General features: G+C 33.8%; 3 protein-coding genes across 3 annotated transcripts; 1 reads left to right on the top strand and 2 right to left on the bottom strand.

Moving 5' to 3' along the window:
* Window positions 1-7439: 7439 nt before the first annotated feature.
* On the bottom strand, window positions 7440-8236 carry LOC130951600 (mannose-specific lectin alpha chain-like). The gene has a single exon (XM_057880294.1). The coding sequence runs from the start codon at window positions 8157-8159 to the stop codon at window positions 7455-7457; it is 705 nt and encodes a 234-aa protein (XP_057736277.1). The 5' UTR covers window positions 8160-8236; the 3' UTR covers window positions 7440-7454.
* Window positions 8237-9366: 1130 nt separating this feature from the next.
* Window positions 9367-12626, bottom strand: LOC130948029 (agamous-like MADS-box protein TM6). The gene is made up of 7 exons (XM_057876740.1): window positions 12333-12626; window positions 11762-11866; window positions 11589-11670; window positions 10790-10926; window positions 9756-9797; window positions 9610-9654; window positions 9367-9514 (listed from the first exon to the last, which is right to left on the bottom strand). Exons 4-7 carry the CDS (start codon window positions 10889-10891, stop codon window positions 9440-9442), a joined length of 264 nt encoding a protein of 87 aa, XP_057732723.1. The 5' UTR covers window positions 10892-10926; window positions 11589-11670; window positions 11762-11866; window positions 12333-12626; the 3' UTR covers window positions 9367-9439.
* A 6737-nt stretch (window positions 12627-19363) lies between these two features.
* Window positions 19364-20387, top strand: LOC130951039 (mannose-specific lectin alpha chain-like). Its single transcript, XM_057879652.1, has one exon. The coding sequence runs from the start codon at window positions 19426-19428 to the stop codon at window positions 20128-20130; it is 705 nt and encodes a 234-aa protein (XP_057735635.1). The 5' UTR covers window positions 19364-19425; the 3' UTR covers window positions 20131-20387.
* The last annotated feature ends 230 nt before the right edge of the window (window positions 20388-20617 follow it).

Below are 20617 nucleotides of genomic sequence, written 5' to 3'. Positions count from 1 at the left end.
AAAAAGCTTAAAATTAAAATAAAATTACCTAATCTGAGCAACAAGATGAACCGTCAGTTGTCCAAACTCGAACAATCCCCGGCAACGGCGCCAAAAACATGGTACACGAAATCGCGATTCACACTTTTCACAAGTTCGTGCAGCTGACCAGCAAGTGTACTAGGTTGTCCAAGTAATAAACCTTGCGTGAGTAAGGGTCGATCCCACGTAGATTGTCGGCTTGAAGCAAGCTATGGTCATCTTGTAAATCTCAGTCAGGTGGATTCAAATGGTTATGGAGTTTTGATAATTAAAATATAAATAAACATAAAATAAAGATAGAAATACTTATGTAATTCATTGGTAGGAATTTCAGATAAGCGTATGGAGATGCGTTATTCCTTCTGAATCTCTGGTTTCCTACTGTCTTCATTCAATCATTCATACTCCGTTCCATGGCAAGCTGTATGTTGGGTATCACCGTTTTCAATGGCTACCTCTCGTCCTCTCAGTGAAAATGGTCCTCTACGGTTTCTGTATGACTAATCAACTGTTGGATTTCTCGTATCGGATGAAAAATACCAGGCACAGCTACCGCATGGCTAATCAGCTGTTGGTTCTCGATCATGTGGGAATAAGATCCAATGATCCTTTTGCGTCTGTCACTACGCCCCACAGTCGCGAGTTTGAAGCTTGTCACAGTCATCCCCTCCCAGATCCTACTCGGAATACCACAGACAAGGTTTAGAATTTCCGGATCTCAGGAATGCCGCCAATGGTTTCTAGCCTATACCACGAAGGTTCTAATCTCAGATTCAGATACCCCATTGTCAGAGGGGAGTCGATGTGAATCGTTGATTAGAAACCCAAGAGATACACACTCTAGCTTTCGCAGGTAGAACGAAAGTAGCTGTTAGGCACGCGTTCATAAGGGAGAATGATAATGAGTGTCACAGATCATCACATTCATCAGGTTGAAGTGCAAGTGAATATCTTAGAATAAGAATAAGCTTGAATTGAATAGAAAACAGTAGTAATTGCATTAATTCATGAGGAACAGCAGAGCTCCACACCTTAATCTATGAGGTGTAGAAACTCCACCGTTGAAAATACATAAGTGATGAAGGTCCAGGCATGGCCGAATGGCCAGCCTCCAAAGATGATCTAAAGATTAGTCTAAAGATAAAAATACAATAGTAAAAAGTCCTATTTATACTAAACTAGTTACTAGGGTTTATAGAGGTAAGTAAATGATGTAGAAATCCACTTCCGGGCCCACTTGGTGTGTGCTTGGGCTGAGCATTGAAACTTTTATGTGTAGAGACTTTTCTTGGAGTTAAATGCCAGCTTTTATGCCAGTTTGGGAGTTTAACTCCAGCTTGTATCCTGTTTCTGGCGTTTAATGCCAGAATAGGACAGAAAGTTGGCGTTTGAACGCCAGTTTGCGTCGTCAAAACTCGGGTCAAGTATGGACTATTATATATTGCTAGAAAGCCCAGGATGTTTACTTTCCAACGAAATTGAGGGCGCGCCAATTGGGCTTCTGTAGCTCTAGAAAATCCATTTCGAGTGCAGGGAGGTCAGAATCCAACAGCATCTGCAGTCCTTCTTCAGCCTCTGAATCAGATTTTTACTCAGGTCCCTCAATTTCAGTCAGAAAATACCTGAAATCACAGGAAAACACACAAACTCATAGTAAAGTCTAGAAATATGAATTTTGAATAAAAACTAATAAAAATACAATAAAAATTGAATAAAACATACTAAAAACTACTTAAAAATAATGTCAAAAAGCGTATAAATTATTCGCTCATCAAGAACGAAGATACTTCTTAGAATGGAATCAAGCCTAGATTGAAATAGAATAGTGATATTATTAATCAATAAGAATTAGCAGAGCTCCTAACCTTAACCTAAGAGGTTAGTGACTCATGGGTTACAATAATGTTCAAAAGTAAAGTGTGGGAAGAAGTTGTGGTCGAAGATCTAAACAAGGGTGATCTTTTCCTATATATAATAATCTAATAACTAAGGATTATAGAAATAGGGTGAACTAGGTTGATAGTGCAAAAATCCACTTTCCAAGCCCACTTGGTGAGTATTTGGGCTGAGTTAGTACCCTTCTTGGGCGTTGAACGCCAACTTTTGACTCCTTTTTGGGCGTTGGACGCCAGCAGCTCCCTTTGGGCATCTAACGCCAGGAAGAGGGTGAAGTAATGGTGTTGAATGCCAATTTTGGACCTTCATTTCCAAAGCAAAGTATAAACTATTATATATTTCTGGAAATCCCTGGATGTTAGCTTTCCATAGCCGTTGAGAGCGCGCCATTTGGACTTCTGTAGCTCCAAAAATGCTCCTTCGAGTGCATGGAGGTTAGAATCTGATAGCATCTGCAGTCCTTTCTCTGTCTCTGGATTAGACTTTTTCCAAAGCTCCTCAATTTCAGCTAGAAAATACCTGAAATCATCATAAAATATACAAAATCAAAGTAGAATCCAAAAATATGAATTTTTCACTAAAACCTATGAAAACATAATAGAACTTCAAACTTATGAAAATGATGCTAAAAAGCATATAAAGTATTCACTCATTCGAACACCAAACTTAAACTGTTGCTTGTCCCCAAGCAACCAAAAACAAAGTAGGATTAAAAAGAAGAGAAGGATACAATAAATCTCAGAGTTATTCAATGAAGCTCAGTTTCAATTAGATGAGCGGGGCTAGTAGCTCTTCACTTATGAATAGTTTTGGCATCTCACTTTCCTTTGATGCTTAGAATAATTGGTATCTTTTAGGAACTCAGAATCCAGATGATATTATTGACTCTCCTATTTCAGTTTTTTTTGGTTCTTGAACACAGCTTCTTTTGAGTCTTGGCCGTGACCCTAAGCGCTTTGTTTTCCAGTATTACCACCAGATACATAAACGCCACAGACACTTAACTGGGTGAACCTTTTTGGATTGTGATTCAGATTTGCTAGAATCCCCCAGAAAGTGGTGTCCAGAGTTGTTAAGCACACTCTTTTGCTTTAGATCACGACTTTAACTGCTCAGTCTCAAGCTTTTCACTTGACACCTTCACACCACAAGCATATAGTTAGGGGGAGGAGTTCATTTGAACTTTTTAGGCCAAGATTTCATATCTGTTAGGCCCTCCTAACCATTGATGTTCAAAGCCTTGGATCCTTGCTCTTGCCTTTTGGTTTAAAGAGCTATTGGCTTTTTCTTTCTTTTTCTGCTTGCTTTTTTTCGCATTTATATATTTTTTTCTTCTATTGCTTTTTTTTGTGCTTTTTTGCTGCTTTTTCTTTCTTCAAGAATCAATCTTTTTGGATTTTTTAGATTACCAATAATACTTCTCCTTTTTCATCATTCTTTCAAGATCCAACATTCTTAACTCCAACATCAAATATGCACTATATATTCATACATTCAGAAAGTAAAAGCAATGCCACCACATCAATAGAATTGAACTATTCTTATGATATAACTCAAAATTCAAGTATCTCCCTTGTCTTTTTCAAATAAAATTTTTCTTTTAAGTATGGTGAGAGATGCATGGAATAATTCATAGCTTTAAGACATAAATAAAGATGATCATGCACAGGAAACAGACAATAAGATATAACACCTAATGGAAAACAGAAAAAATAACTTAGGCAAGGTGATTAAGGGAACGGGACCACCTTAGTGATGGCGGCTACTACTCCCTCTAGTGAATCCAATGGAGTGTTTAAGCTCCTCTATGTCTCTTCCTTGCCTCTATTGTTCTTCACTCATAACTCTTTGATCTTCTCTTATTTCATGGAGGATAGTGGCGTAGTCTTGATACTCCACCCTCAGTTGCTCCACATTTGAACTTAGCTCCCCTATTGAGGTGTTAAGTTAATCCCAATAGTTTTGGAGAGAAAAGTACATCCCTTGATGCATATTAGGGATCTCTTGTTGAGGTGGCTCTACATTCTCTTGTTGAGTTACATGTGTAGGCTCTCTAACATGCTCCATCCTTCTTTTAGTGATGGGCTTGTCCTCTTAATGGGGATGTCTCCTTTTATGACGATTTCAGCTGAATTGTATAAGTGACATATGAGGTGAGGAAAGTGGAGGTAAGTGCCTTTCCCTTCCTCTTCCTTGAGGTTTTACCTGTCTTTGTTGCCATGCTTAGGAGTGGTAGAAGTAAAAAAGCAAAGCTTTTATAACACCAAAATTAAGAATTTTGCACATCCTCGAGCAAATATGAACAATGGAAAAGAAGAGAGTAGAAAAAGAAGAAAGAGGTAGAGATAGAGGGAGGGAAGGGAAGGGAAGGGGTGAATGATAGGTGGCGTAGGTGTAGAATCTGTGGGACCCACTGATCCTGAGAGGCTAGGGAATTCAAATTTCCTGCCCCTTGTGGGCGTTGAACGCCCAGCCTCTGCTCCCTGGCTGGCGTTCAACGCCAGCTTCCTGCTCCATATAGGGCGTTGAACGCCCTTGAGGGTCTCCCTTCCTAGCATTCAACGCCAGGTCTTTGCTCCCTGGCTGACGTTGAATGCCAGCTTCTTGCTCCATTGTGGGCATCGAACGCCCTCTTGAGACTCCTCCCTTGGCTTTCAACACCAGTTTCCTCACCCATTGGGGGCGTTGAACACCCCTTTGCCTCCTTGTTTGGCGTTCAACGCCAGCAAGGGGTCTACTCCAAGGTGTTCTGTTTCCATCTCTGAACGTCTATGTCTTTGTTTTAACTACTGCACATGATCACAAATATTAAAAGCAATGAAAACTTAAGGAATTAAACTGAAATGAACTCAAGTAAAAATAAACAAAAGAAAAACAAAAGTACTCTACTCATGGTTGGGTTGCCTCCCAACAAGCGTTTCTTTACCGTCATTAGCTTGACGGACAGCTCCTTTTAAGGAGGAAGGTAGTCATAGAGGATTAAATTCTTACTCCTTACTGGGAGTATCCTTCCTGTGCTCTCATGGATTAGCTTAATACACTCAAGAGACAGGATGTTGTTCACTGCATGAGGCAGGGTTGGACTTGCAGCAATATATTGGTGTCCCTTTGTGCCATTTGCCTCATCCATGGTGAATACTATGATGAGATAAGTGAATACTACCATCTTTCATGGTGAACATAAATAGAAACAGAAACAGCGATCTCTCAACCGATCAGGCGACAGCTCTGGCAGTTACCTCTAGGGACGGTAGCTACCTGAAGCTCTGGTGGTGGATTTTCAAAGACCAGAGACACAACGACACGACTGTAATAGAAATCAATGACAACAATATTCCCAGAAATTAAAGGAAATCAAAATCAAAGGGGAGAACGCCCTTACCAGCAATGGATCCCAGTGAGGCAGCACTGTTTTCCAACGACATGGGCTCAGTGACGTAACCCTTAGCAGCGGCAACGACGGTGACTCCACAAACGACGACTGGGCGCAGCAGTGCGAATAGCGCCTCCTCCTTTTTCCTCGGTCTTCCTCCCTTCACGCGTTTGTCTCTCCTGCGCATCCTCAGCGTCATCTGTGATGGATGATTCGATGGCGGTGGAAGCTGACAATGACCCGCTCGCAATAAAGACGACGACGGCATCGGCTTTCCTCGGCGATAGGAGAACGTGAACTGATGGCGGCGATGGAGGCATAGCAGCGCTCCTTCCTCGTACAGATCTTCCTCTCGCTCAATGTCTCCCCCTTCCTGACAGCGACATAACGGCGCGGCGGCAGTGATGCCCGCCGGCGCCGTCCTCCCTCTTCACCCTCTCCTTCTCTTGCTCTCTGATTTCAGCTTCCTCCTTTCTTTTCCTTTTTTTCCTTCTCCGTTGTTCCCTTTCTCTTGGCATGTGTGTGTTTTTTTGTTGGGTGTGCATTTGGGAAAAAGAGGTGTGGGGCTTGGGAGGATTTAGGGTTAGGGTGAGTGACAGTGAGTAAGTGAGTGTGGGTAGGATTAGGATAAAATTAGGGTTAGGATTTTCAATTTGAGAATTAGAGTTTATTTTTTAAAAAATATAAAATTAGATATTTTTGGATAAATTGAAATTTGATAATTTTAATTAAATTAGGATATAGAATATTAAATATTTATGAAAATTATATAAGTTTTATTAATTTTAAATTTAAAATCTCATCACTTTGATTTAATTATTTTTTGATGAATAATTTTTTGAAAATAAAATAATAAATAATTATAATAAATCACAAATTATTTATTATTTATTTTTTAACAACCAGAAATTTTACATGCTTAATAACGAGTGTTAGGTTATAGTTGGTTTAGAATTTTAATAGAGAGAAGGAAAAAACGAGAAGTCTATATTTTGTTCTTAAGAAAGTTTTTCAAAAATTTATTTAAATATAAAAATAAATTAAATTTTAGAGTGATAATGAAACAAAAATAATATTTGTTATAAATTTATCTTAAATAAGAGAAGGAGGGTGACCCAGTGAGCAATTTTGCCTTCTGCAATGAGTAAAAATTATATATTAGTTTAATAAATTTAAGACTTGATTATTAGTAAAAATTATATATTAGTTTTATTAAAAGTTATAAAACAATATATACCATTTTTAAAAATTAATCATTTAATCTTTAATTTAAAAAAAAAATAATTAATTAATATAAATAATATTTTAAAAACTTAAATTTTTAAAACAAAATAAAATTATTTTAAGGATTTTAATATTTTAAAATAATTTTTTTAGTTATAAAATTTTTTGTATTTTGTGATAAACAAATAACTTGTTACAAATAATATTGAATTTTGTGACAAATTAATTTTTTGTTACAAAATAATTAGAGTTTTTGAAACAAATAGATATTTTGTTACAAAATATTTTGAACTTTTGCAACAACTTCATCTTTTATTGCAAAATATTATAAAATTTTACAACAAAACACTGGTTCGTTACAAAAGTCAATATAATTTGTACCAAAAAAATTAAATCGTTACAAAATAACAATAAGTTTTGTAACAAATTAGATTGTTATTACAAAACATTATTTTTATGTAACAATCACTAATTTTGGTTACAAAAAAATAATTTTTTATAACAATTTTAAATTTGTTACAAAGTTTTTATTACAAATGTTTCATTTTCTTGTAGTGATTGGAGATATAAAAACTGTATAAAAATAACTATCAAGCTTCATCGTATATACAGTTTGATATCTTAAATATTTTGTCGCTCTAACTCATTAACTTTTGGCACTTGATCGTTTGTCAATGTAATTAACTAAAAATATAGCATATATCATTGAAGACAACAAACTAAATCCAAACAAAGAAAGATGGACGAAATGCACATTGAAGAGACCGATAACAACAGTGGACTACCCTTGCCTTATCCGTAGTGGCATATCACTTACTGAGACAAACTAAAGACTAGTAGGCTTGTCCTTATTTACTCAAATTAAAATAAAAAACACAACACAAGCTGGCGATAAGATAGGAAGAGGGTCGCCTTATTTAATATTCATCGTTGTTCCTCTTCAGTTGGACTTAAAAGTCCAAGATAAGATCTCGGTATTTTGTGAGTATTGCCCAGTAGAAGCAGATAACCCTACCGCAACCTTTTGAGGAAGCTTAGTGCTCAGGTCGACGTCGTAAGTAAGAGTGTCAGGTTGGTTGTCGAGATACGTAGAAACACTGACGGTTATCCTCTTAAGGGCAGAGTTATATGTTATTTTTGCAGTGGTTACGGCTCCATCATGCCAGTTCCAGTAACCAACAGCCGATGACCTGATAGAGTTGATATTAATTCCGATGTGGGGATAACTGGGATCCCCAATCTCGAAATTGGAAAAGGTATCAAATTCAACAGCAACAGTCTTGTCAGATGCATCGTTAAAGAGGCCGAGAAACTTCCCAGAAGATTCAGGTGGAATTTCAGTGTCAGCATTAGCAAGGAAGAAGGCAAGACCGTCACCAGGTCCGGGAGCAAATTCACTACTGTAGGGTTTTGAGATGCGAAAGACGAAGGTGGTTTCAAAGCCTGCTCGGAAACCACTGTGGTCGTACAGGTGCACAGGGTCGGAGAATAAAACTCGGCCAACTCTGTTTCCTAGTGGGTTGCCATCGCTGTCCAAGTTGGTGAGTCGAATGACATTGTGATCGGTAATGGTTGCATCTCCTTGGAATTTGATCTCTTTGGAGTTCGTGGGGGCAAATTTGTGCAAGTTAAATGAGACACCCATGGCTATGGCTTTGTGGCTTTTGGAAATGAAATGAGATGTGAGTTTGGGTTGGGATGCCAAGCCTACCGCAGCAGCTCGGTATTTATAGTGTGGCGATTGGAGTAAGTACACCTTAGCTTCTTAATTAGGTACGTAGTTTCGTATGCATGGCCTCTAACAACCATTAACACAATACGTCACGTCCATGCGGTAACATATATGGTGTCATCACCCCTATCATAAATGCTTCTATGTAAAATACACGTGATTCAGATTCAATTATGGATTTTTTAACATAAGCTGTCAAATTATAAAGGATTATTATAATCTAAGAGCCCTTAAACTAGACTTATTATAATAAGACCGTGCTAATATAGTCTCTCCAATATTATTTATTTATACATACTACACTACAAATTATTTTTAATCCTATGATTCCAACCATCCTCCGATCCGCGTGGGTTTTTCTTTAATTTATCCCTTCTTCATCTAAGTCTATATGAGGATTCACATGTTAACGTTGCACATGACGAGAGAAGACACAACTAGAAAATGGATTAATACAGACAGATTTACAGACAGATTTAGTCTTTATTACAGACGGATTTTTGGTTACCGACGAAATTACCGACGGATTTTGTCCCTCTGTAAAAGCCTCGTCGGAAATTATTTACCGACGGATTTTTTTTCCATCGGAAAATTACAGACGGATTTTTACCAGTTACCGACGGATTTTTCCTCTGTAAATTCTCTCTCCATTTCCTGAAGGCGACGAACTTACAGACGGATTTTCCGTCTGTAATTACAGACAGATTTTCAGACGGATTTTTTGTCTGTAATTACAGACGGATTTTTCGACGGATTTTTCGTCTGTAATTACAGACGAATTTTCAGACGGATTTTTCGTCTGTAATTACAGACGGATTTTTCGACGGATTTTCCATCTGTAATTTGAACTTTTAAAAATCATCCCACATTCTGATTACAGACAGAAAATCCGTCTGTAAATCCGTCTGTAAAGTAAAATAGAATTTTTTTATTTTTCTAATTGCAAAATAAACTTGTTTTCATACAAAATAAATATAAATTTAATACAAACTTTTATCTAATTTGTATTCGAATATTTATAATATTACAAAAAATAAACAAATTCATCGTATTATAAAACTAAAAGAAAATTATTATAAATAAGCAAGTCAATATAATTCAAAACATAAACAAAGTGTATTATCAACTATAATCCTCAGTATATTATTCAACCATACTAAATTTTACACAATTTTACATATATTACAGAAAGATTAACTGAATTCTTTCTTAAAAAATGGACATGAATCAGCATCCATCAGCCATATGTGCATGAATTCTTCTTGAACCTGATATGGACATGAATCAGCATCCATCATTAATTCATTTCTTTCCATCCTCTATATATCATTTTTAATCAAAACAAATAAACCAAAGTTCTTACAAGTTCAAGAAGGAGATTTCCGTTCATATGCTCCAAGCTTTTCACCTGTATATTGTAAAATTTAATTAACACCAACAATAATCATTCATCAAAGAAATAACTAAAGCAATATTATTATTATGTGATTGACCACAATTACTGCTCACCTTTTTCCTACAGGTTTCAGTTCGAGTTCTGATCACATGGAACTGTGAAAAACAACCGAAGAATTTAAAATTATATGCCATATTAATCTAAATCCTACAGGATAAGAAATCTTTAGATATGAAACACGGATTATGCAGCTGAATCACCAATATATAACTTATATATTGTTTTTAAAAAAATGAGATAAATCAAAATAGTGTATTGTTGTTTAATTTGCTTTTAAACTTGAATTTTGACTCTTTCTAAACGCAAGTTCTATGTGAAGAGCATTTTTCTTGGTCAAAGTGATTCTGGCAACCAAAAACAAACAAGCAAGCTTAGATCTTGCAAATAATTATAGATTTCTTCTTAGCAGATATTAATGAGACATACTTAAACTAAAGCAATTTGCAATGCAAAAGACATACTTAAACTATATAATTGCAAGTTTCTTTTCTTTTATTCCCCCAATTTGATTACTCCGTTTTCACTTTCCAATTTCTTTTTCTCTTTATGATAAATTTTAACCTCATTTAACTTCATTTGCTGACGTCAAATAAGTGCTGATTAAAAAACTAAACAGCTCTTAGTCTACTATGAATGCTGCTATTTTTATATCCGAATAAATAATGTCATTACTGCTTGATCACATAAATTGTTCATCTGGTAACTACTTGATTAGATTATTTCTTTGGTGATAAAGTAAGAAAGAACATCCAGAAGGTATTAGGCAAAAAAGGGTATGCAAAGGAAGCACTTAAAAACCTGATCTACCATGACTGGATGCCATTCAACTTAATTTTCGGTAGATGCTTTTTGTTATAAATCTAAAGAACCAATAGGAAGTGGTGGCCAACCTATCTATCTTCCAAAAAATGATAATAAAATAATGAAACCAAAGAACCATGACCAAAGGAAAGCTTTTTGACTTAAAAAATAAGAAAGCAACATGGAAAAGATAATGCCCGGTGACTTTAATTTAAGCACATATTCTCCAATTCACAAAAACAATCATGCCTAATATACTCAAAGGTTTGACCTGCAAGAAACTCACATCGATGACATCCCCCAAATCTGCAGCCACTGTGGCAAGAATCTCCATAATCTCTTCATGAGATGCAAAGCCTTTCAGCAATTCAACTGTTTTTATTACCATCTCTGCTGAACAACCAATCAATACCAAAGATTTGTCTGGATCAAAAACAGAGAAAATCAGAACAGATAACTAACTTCTTTCTATGCATGCACCACAAAGACCATTGAGAAACAGAATTGACGATCTAGTGTGAAATTCACACTGCTTAATGTAGAAAAATATAGAATTGAGATTTTAACAATTCATCTAATACAAAGAAATTCAGAGCTAAATTCGCTGGTATAAGAAATGTGAAGTCCCAAGGCTGATATAGCAAGTTTAGTGCAATGTACCAAATATATCATAGGGCTTAAGAAATATAGTAGAGTTTATTTCCTTTGGTCTTTGAATTATTCAATTTCTCTCGGTAGCTTATAGCAATGATTCTCATAGTAACCCCATTTGATCTGTTTAAATTTTTCAACACTCCAAACTTCAATGCATACCTTGGTATAAATTTTTAATCAAATCAAAGATCATAACTTATAAGTCCTTAAATTACAATATTTCTAAGCACTTCTAGTGACTGAAATTTATCAGCATCTCTCTGATGAGTGTTTATGTTCCTCAGAATTCGCTTTTCGTCCGCGAGACTCATGCTTCCGTGTCGCATCAATGAATTCAGATTCTATACAATGTACATTGTTATCAAGTGCAAGATGTAAATAGAGATTAATCACAGCACAATATATATCCTACTAAAGTTCTAAGCTCTTACATGGTTATCAATCTCTTCTTCCATGAAGCATTTCTCCTTCTTAGATCTTCTACTAATATCACAGCATACGAAACTCAAGTTCCTATAGTAAAAGGAATGATGAATGAAAACACAAAAATCAGCACTGAATATCAGTAGCAACAAAGCATAGAATTCAGGGTTAGTTGAAGAACCTGGCATGTTTGAGACAAAGCCACCTCTGTTCTCAATGCTGCCCTACTCAGTATTAGGTTCATAGTCAGTAGTCATCTCTACAGCCTCCCCTCCCCTTGACAGAACTTGCAACATAAAAATAATTAATTAAGAGTGAAATAGCAAGAATAAAGATACATATTACTACTTATGTACACATAAAAGAAAAGCAACAAACATTTGATGTGCATGTTAGGTCAAACCAACAAATAAGCAAACCATCGAACACTTGGTGTGCACAGCAAAATTCATAGAGGGGAGGGAAGAAGAAAAAGAAAAACTCACAAGTGTTTCTCTGAATTCTGTTTGTTCAGCAATCCAGATTAACAATCTAAACATTTCTCAGCTATTCAGAATCAAAACCTAATCTAATCCTATTTTAACAACCTAAAAATCCACTAATCAGAAAACAAATCTAACTAAACTAATTACTAAAATCAAACTAACTAAACGAAATTAATTGAACTCAACAGAAATTAAAAGAATTTTGAAACCAAAACCTGGAAGCAGAAACAATCAAACTAACTAAACAAAATTAATTGAACTCTCTACAGTTCGAACAGGGGGGAAAGAGAGAGGTGGAACTGCGGCTGACGGTGGAACCGATTTTGGTCACCACGGAGCTAGGGCTTGCGCAAAGGTAGCCGCAGCATTGACTGGAGGAGATGATGGAGAAGAAGGAGAAGAAGAAGAGGAGAAGAAGAGGAGAAGAAGGAGAAGGTAGCTGCGGCGGTTAGGGTAGCCGGCGGTGGCGCTGTGGGTGAGGAAAGGAGAAGAAGAAGCTGGTCGACGGAGAAGAAGAAGCTGGGTTGAGCTCGTTTGATTTGGTGCTGTAAATGAATAGAGTTTGGGGCTTTGGGCACAATCGATCATAAAACGCATAATATAACATTTTCGACGGAAAATTTTAAATTACAGACAGATTTTTCCGTCTGTACTAATTTAATAAAATGCACTGTTTTGTTTACTTAATTACAGACGGATTTTCCGTCTGTAACCATTTCTCATTAAAAAAATAATAATTTTTCTGACGGAATTATTGACGGATTCTCTTTTCCGTCTGTAATTTATGCTAATCTATTTTTTTGGTTTTCCTACAAAAAATCCCTCTGAAATTTCGTCTGTATTTCCGTGGGATAAAATCCGTCGGAAATATCCGTCTGTAATAACTAGTTTTCTAGTAGTGAGATAATCAATGAGAAATGATAAATTAAAACAAATATGATAACTAGTATTTAATTTTGTTGTTCATTTCTTTGGTTTGATTATTATTTCTCTTAAACTATTTCTTGAACACTGAATATTTAATGCAACATAAAAATATGTCTTGTATTAAAATTTATTTTGATTTGAAATATTTTATACTTTTTAAAATACAGAAATAAAAATAATGAATCTTTTTCTTTTAAATCATGTTTAGGGAAATATATATATTGTTTTAAAATGAATACATTATTTAAATAATCTTTAAACTAAATATATAATTTATAAGAAAATTAATCATAAATCATAAGTTAATAACAAAAAAGAAATATGAAATTATATTAAAATTAATTTTCTCTCTGTGTGTGCGCGTGCGCGCGCGTATGTGTGCATATGCGTGTGCATGTGTACGTGCTTGTTATATTAAAATTAAAAAATTATATATTTTTTTCTTGGATTTAACAAATATCTTTTTAATAAATTATATATGATGAAAATATTTTGTGAAAGATATTTGTACACCAATTTCTCATATATATATATATATATATATATATATATATATATATATATATATATATATATATATATATAGTCGAGTTAGAGAAAAAAAATTTAACTAAAAAAATTAGAAATAAAAAAAATTATATTATTACAAATATATAATTATAGATATTATATATAACAAACTATAAATTTAAATTTAAAAAATATTTTTTTAAAATTATTATCTATTTAATATTACCATAAAATAAATATGAATAAGAAAGACTAGAAGTGAAAGTCATGAGGTGGCATATATATTAGAAAGTTTAAAGAATAAAAGAATATATCAATCCTATATCAGTCATTATTACATACACACATATGATATATATACGTAGTTGATACATATTATTTATTTAATTTTTAATGATAAATTACAAAATAAAATTTTCATTTATTATATATAATATTGTAAATAATTAGAGTATATTTTGACAAATATTTGATAAAAAATTATATTATATAATAATATTTTTAATAAAAATAATTAGTTATTAAGTATTGAATATAACAATCTAATTATTTATCAAGTAATATAAAATAAATTGATTACTTCATATTTTTATATTACAGTTTAAAATATCATTTAAATATAATTTTTTAATATTATAAAAAAATTTTGCATAATAATTAATTGAGTAAAGTATTATTTTTGCCCCCAATATTTGGGGTAAGTCCCAAAGTTATCCCTAACGTTTTAAAATTGACTCAATGTTGTCCTACCATTAGGGATTCGTTAATATAATTAACGATGGGACAAAATTGAGACGATTTTGAAACGTTAGGGACTTAAATAGGACGAAAACGTTGGGGACAAAAACTATACATAGAAATAAATTATAATTTTATTCTTTAATAATATCAATTTTTTACTGTGCATAATATTCAATTATTTTTAATCACATTTATACTTAATCACATTACTTTCGTTCTAAATAAATTTATTTTTTTAATTTTACACTTAAAGTAATGTAATTTTTTATAAATAAATAAATTTTACACTTTCATTCTAAATAAATAATGTAATGTGATTAGAATAAAAGTGTAAAATTATAAAAAAAATATAAGTAATGTGATTAAGTAATGAAAGTAAAATTATACTTATTTAGAATAAAAGTGTAAAAATTATTTATTATTTATAAAAAAATTATATTACTTTAAGTATAAAAGTATAAAAAATTAATTTATTTAAATGGCCATGTTGGGAGAGAAGTGATTGGATATGGGAGTATTCACGGAGGCCATGGTTTCGGGGTGATCAATGCCGAGGGTAAAACTATTTTGGACTTTTCCTCAACCTTTGATCTTCTCATCGCAAATACATGTTTTAAAAAGAGAGACGAACATCTTATAACCTATAAGAGTGGCATGACAAGCTCTTAAATCGACTTCTTCTTGCTGAGGAGAATCGACCGGAAATTTTGCATTAACTGTAAAATTATCCCGGGAGAGAGTTTGACAACACAACATAGGATGCTCGTCATGGATTTTTGTGTTGAGCAAAAGTTGAGGAAAAGACATCATACGAAGAACCCAAGGACGAGGTGGTGGCGGATGAAAGGTGAGGAACAAAGAAGCTTCCTAAGACGGGTAGGAGAAGAGGCAAAGTGGGATGGGAATGGAAGTGCAGAAAAGATGTGGAGGAAGATGGCAGAAGTTATTAGAAGAACAGCAAAAGAAAGTTTTGGTGAATCTAAAGGAATAGGACCAAGAGACAAGGAGTCCTGGTGGTGGAATGCGAGTATACAAGAAAAGATAAAGATAAAAAGGGAATTCTTTAAAGAGTGGTCTTTATGCCGCAATGCAGATAACTGGAAAAAATATAAGGCGGCTAAGAAAGAGACAAAAGTGGCTGTAAGTGAAGCAAAAACAAGAGCATATGAGGGTCTCTACCAGTCTTTGGGCACAAAAGAAGGAGAAAAAGGTATATATAGAATCGCAAAGAGCCGGGAAAGAAGAACGAGAGATTTGAATCAGGTTAAGTGCATAAAGGATAAGGATGGAGAGGTGTTGGCTCAAGAGGAGAAGATTAATGAAAGGTGGAAGAGCTACTTCTACGAGTTATTTAATGAGGGATAGAAGACTCTTCCGAGCCTTGGTCGATTAAGCACAAGGGAAGAAGATCAAAACGTTGACTACCATCGAAGGATTCGAGACTTCGAGGTAAAAGAGGCTCTAAAGCAGATAAAAAATGGTAGGGCAATAGGACCTGATAATATCCCGATTGAGGTTTGGAAGGGTCTTGGAGAAAAAGACATCAACTGGTTAACCAAGCTTTTTAATGAGATTTTAAGGTCAAAGAAGATGCCTGATGAGTGGAGAAAGAGCACATTGGTACCTATCTACAAGAATAAGGGGGATATACAAAGTTGCGAAAACTATAGAGGGATTAAGCTTATGAGTCATACTATGAAGTTATGGGAAAGGGTGATAGAACGGAGGATGAGAAAAGAGACACAAGTAACAGAGAACCAATTTGGATTTATGCCAGGAAGATCTACCACTGAAGCGATATACCTATTAAGAAGGGATCTACATATGGTGTTTATTGATTTGGAAAAAGCGTATGATAGGGTACCAAGGGAGGTCTTATGGAAGGTTTTAGAAAAGAGAAGAGTAAGGATCGCATATATTCGGGCAATTAAAAACATGTATGATGGGGCCACAACTAGTGTGAAGACTCAAGGTGGTGTGACGGAGGAATTCTCTATTGGTATAGGATTACACCAGGGATCATCCTTAAGTCCATACCTTTTCACATTAGTCTTGAAAGTACTCACAGAGCACATCCAAGAGCTTGTGTCATGGTGCATGCTTTTTGCCGATAATATCGTCCTTATGGGAGAGTCAAGGGAAGACCTAAATAAGAAGTTGGAGTTATGGAGAGAAGCTTTAGAAGTGTATGGTCTGCGCATAAGCCGTAGCAAGACGGAATATATGGAATGTAAGTTCAGTCTGAGAAGGAAAAATCCCAATATAGAGGTGAAGATTGGAGAAAACATCCTAGGAAAAGTTAAAAGTTTTAAGTATCTTGGGTGCATCATACAGGATAATGGAGAGATTGAATAGGATGTAAATCATAGGATCCAAGCAGGTTGGTCAAAATGGCGGAGTGCATCTGGTTTTATATGCAACAAAAAAGTGCCTTTAAAACTTAAAGGTAAATTCTATCGCACCACTATAAGACCGGCTATGTTGTATGGTACGGAGTGTTGGGCGGCTAAAGGAGAGCACAAACATAAGCTGAGTGTGGCAGAGATGAAGATGTTGAGATGGATGAGTGGTCATACGCGATTGGATAAAATAAGAAATGAAAATATAAGGGAGAGAGTTGGAGTAGCACCCATTGTGGAAAAGATGGTTGAATCGCGTCTCAGGTGGTTTGGACATGTGAGAAGAAGACCGATAGAACATCCAGTCACGAGGGTGGATGAGATGGAAGATAGACAAAGGGTGAAAGGCAAAGGAAGACCTAAGAAGACCATCCATGAGGCGGTCAAACGAGATCTACATGTAAACGGTCTCTCTATAGACATGATACATAATAGAGCACAATGGCGTCGTTTGATTCATGTAGCCAACCCCACTTAGTGGGATAAGATTTGGTTGTTGTTGGTGTTGTTGTTGGATAGACATGTATTTCGAATTATATTATTTATTCTATTTTCTAAAAGAAATTAAAAAAATAAAAAAGTTAATACTTCTATGTATTATATATAATATTTTAAATAAATTATACGTTTAAAGTATTTTGATAAAAAAAGGTATATTATAAGAACATCATCAAGCATTAATAAAGACTAAGAAAATGCAACAGATACATCAAAGCACGTTGAAATTTTTTTCTTTTTTTTCCGTTGAGTCTTAATTTCATATCTTCAGGTTTTGATTTTGAGTCTTTCTATTTAAAAAGAAAAAAAAAGGCATATTTTATGATAAAGATTTTAATAAGAAAAACCAAAGAAAGAAAAGAAATGAACATATAGAAAGAAAAACCAAAATAAATAACTTTTTATTAGATGAGTTATAATTTTAGTTTTGTTCAGTCTTAACGTCCTTGGTTTGTTTGGATTTGTGAACTTTGAAATTGAAGCTTCTTTTATCTTGGAATAGAACAATTTGGATTTATTTATATTTTTTGTTGTCTTTGAAATTTAAATTGGTATTTATAATTTTTCATTCTCTTATGCTAAAATTAATTTTTTTTAGGATTAACAATGATTAAACTCTAAATTTTTAAGTCATTAAAATTTTGATACTATATCATAATATTATATTACTACTTCATTATTTCAAAAATTTAAAATAATAAAAAATTCATAAATAATTATATCTCTATAAAAAGTTAACCACTTATCTAAATAAAAATTCTAAAATATGAACTTATATAAGATTATCATCATATGTAATATATCTGTCCAAAAAAATCCCGATATACATTTTTTAACATAATAATTAATTATAAATAAAAATCCAAATAATTCATTTGCTTTTGACCACACATAAAATAATCCCAAGTATAATCGAAATTTTATGACAAGTTGATTTTCTTTTCTTTTATTTCTCTCTTTTTTATTTCATTTTTGTGGGTTCTGTCCTAATTGGATAATTCTTCATCATACCGAAATTCCATATTTCCTTTTTGTTATTAACTTATGATTTGTGATTAATTTTCTTATAAATTATATATTTTGTTTAAAGAATATTTAAATATATTATTATATAATATAATTTTTATCAAAATATTTGTAAAAATAAAATATGAACTTATATAACATTATCATCATGTGCAATATACTTGTCCAAAAAAATTCCGATGTAATACATCTTTTAACATAACAATTAATTATAAATAAAAATCCAAATAATTCATTTGCTTGTGACCGCACACATAAAATAATCCAAAGTATAATTGAAATTTTATGACAAGTCAATTTTCTTTTTTTTTTCTTTCTTTTCCAAAGTATAATTCATTGGTTAATTCTTTCTTTTCAGTAAATATCATCATACCGAAATTTTATATTTCTTTTTTGTTATTAACTTATGATTTATGATTAATTTTCTTATAAATTATATATTTAGTTTAAAGATTATTTAAATAATGTATATTAAAACGGGATCATTTTAAAACAATATATATATTTCCCTAAACATGATTTAAAAGAAAAAGATTCATTATTTTTATTTCTGTATTTTAAAAAGTATAAAATATTTCAAATCAAAATAAATTTCAATACAAGACATATTTTTATGTTGCATTAAATATTCAATGTTCAAGAAATAGTTTAAGAGAAATAATAATCAAACCAAAGAAATGAACAACAAAATTAAATACTAGTTATCATATTTGTTTTAATTTATCATTTCTCATTGATTATCTTCTCTCGTCATGTGCAACGTTAACATGTGAATCCTCATATAGACTTAGATGAAGAAGGGATAAATTAAAGAAAAACCCACGCGGATCGGAGGATGGTTGGAATCATAGGATTAAAAATAATTTGTAGTGTAGTATGTATAAATAAATAATATTGGAGAGACTATATTAGCACGGTCTTATTATAATAAGTCTAGTTTAAGGGCTCTTAGATTATAATAATCCTTTATAATTTGACAGCTTATGTTAAAAAATCCATAATTGAATCTGAATCACGTGTATTTTACATAGAAGCATTTATGATAGGGGTGATGACACCATATATGTTACCGCATGGACGTGACGTATTGTGTTAATGGTTGTTAGAGGCCATGCATACGAAACTACGTACCTAATTAAGAAGCTAAGGTGTACTTACTCCAATCGCCACACTATAAATACCGAGCTGCTGCGGTAGGCTTGGCATCCCAACCCAAACTCACATCTCATTTCATTTCCAAAAGCCACAAAGCCATAGCCATGGGTGTCTCATTTAACTTGCACAAATTTGCCCCCACGAACTCCAAAGAGATCAAATTCCAAGGAGATGCAACCATTACCGATCACAATGTCATTCGACTCACCAACTTGGACAGCGATGGCAACCCACTAGGAAACAGAGTTGGCCGAGTTTTATTCTCCGACCCTGTGCACCTGTACGACCACAGTGGTTTCCGAGCAGGCTTTGAAACCACCTTCGTCTTTCGCATCTCAAAACCCTACAGTAGTGAATTTGCTCCCGGACCTGGTGACGGTCTTGCCTTCTTCCTTGCTAATGCTGACACTGAAATTCCACCTGAATCTTCTGGGAAGTTTCTCGGCCTCTTTAACGATGCATCTGACAAGATTGTTGCTGTTGAATTTGATACCTTTTCCAATTTCGAGATTGGGGATCCCAGTTATCCCCACATCGGAATTAATATCAACTCTATCAGGTCATCGGCTGTTGGTTACTGGAACTGGCATGATGGAGCCGTAACCACTGCAAAGATAACATATAACTCTGCCCTTAAGAGGATAACCGTCAGTGTTTCTACATATCTCGACAACCAACCTAACACTCTTTCTTACGACGTCGACTTGAGCACTAAGCTTCCTCAAAAGGTTGCGGTAGGGCTATCTGCTTCTACTGGGCAATACTCGCAAAATACCGAGATCTTATCTTGGACTTTTAAGTCCAACTGAAGAGGAACAACGATGAATATTGAATAAGGCCCCTCTTCCTATCTTATCGCCAGATTGTGTTGTGTTTTTTATTTTAATTTGAATAAATAAGGACAAGCCTACTAGTCTTTAGTTTGTCTCCGTAAGTGATATGTCACTACGGATAAGGCAATAAGGGTAGTCCACTATTGTTATTGGTCTCATCAATGTGCATTTCGTCCATCTTTTTTTGTTTGGGTTTAGTTTGTTGTCTTCAATGATATATGCTTGCTTTTCTTTGTGTTTGCGTTTCTGTTTTTCTTTTCTTTTTTCCCTTCTTTTAAAAAGTAATATAAAATATCGTTTTGAATAGATTATATTTTTAGTTAATTACACTGACAAATGATCAAGTGCCAAAAGTTAATGAATTAGAGCGACAAAATATTTAAGATATCAAACTGTATATACGATGAAGCTTGATAGTTTTTTTTATACAGTTTTTACATCTCCAATCACTACAAGAAAATGA

This window comes from Arachis stenosperma, chromosome 9 (assembly GCF_014773155.1).
Source record: "Arachis stenosperma cultivar V10309 chromosome 9, arast.V10309.gnm1.PFL2, whole genome shotgun sequence".
NCBI lineage: Eukaryota > Viridiplantae > Streptophyta > Magnoliopsida > Fabales > Fabaceae > Arachis > Arachis stenosperma.
The sequence above is the reverse complement of the archived record's forward strand: the minus strand, read 5'-3'. Positions and strand labels throughout refer to the sequence as shown.

What these genes read in the sequence shown, in the direction of transcription:
- LOC130951039 (XM_057879652.1), top strand. Translation starts at nt 19,426, where the DNA reads ATGGGTGTCTCATTTAACTTGCACAAATTTGCCCCCACGAACTCCAAA.
- LOC130951600 (XM_057880294.1), bottom strand. Translation starts at nt 8,159, where the DNA reads ATGGGTGTCTCATTTAACTTGCACAAATTTGCCCCCACGAACTCCAAA.
- LOC130948029 (XM_057876740.1), bottom strand. Translation starts at nt 10,891, where the DNA reads ATGGTAATAAAAACAGTTGAATTGCTGAAAGGCTTTGCATCTCATGAA. An exon ending in ATTTGGGGGATGTCATCGAT is followed by an intron (nt 9,798 to 10,789) that starts GTGAGTTTCTTG and finishes TGTTTTTCACAG; the next exon opens with TTCCATGTGATCAGAACTCG. An exon ending in CTGAAACCTGTAGGAAAAAG is followed by an intron (nt 9,655 to 9,755) that starts GTGAGCAGTAAT and finishes TACAATATACAG; the next exon opens with GTGAAAAGCTTGGAGCATAT.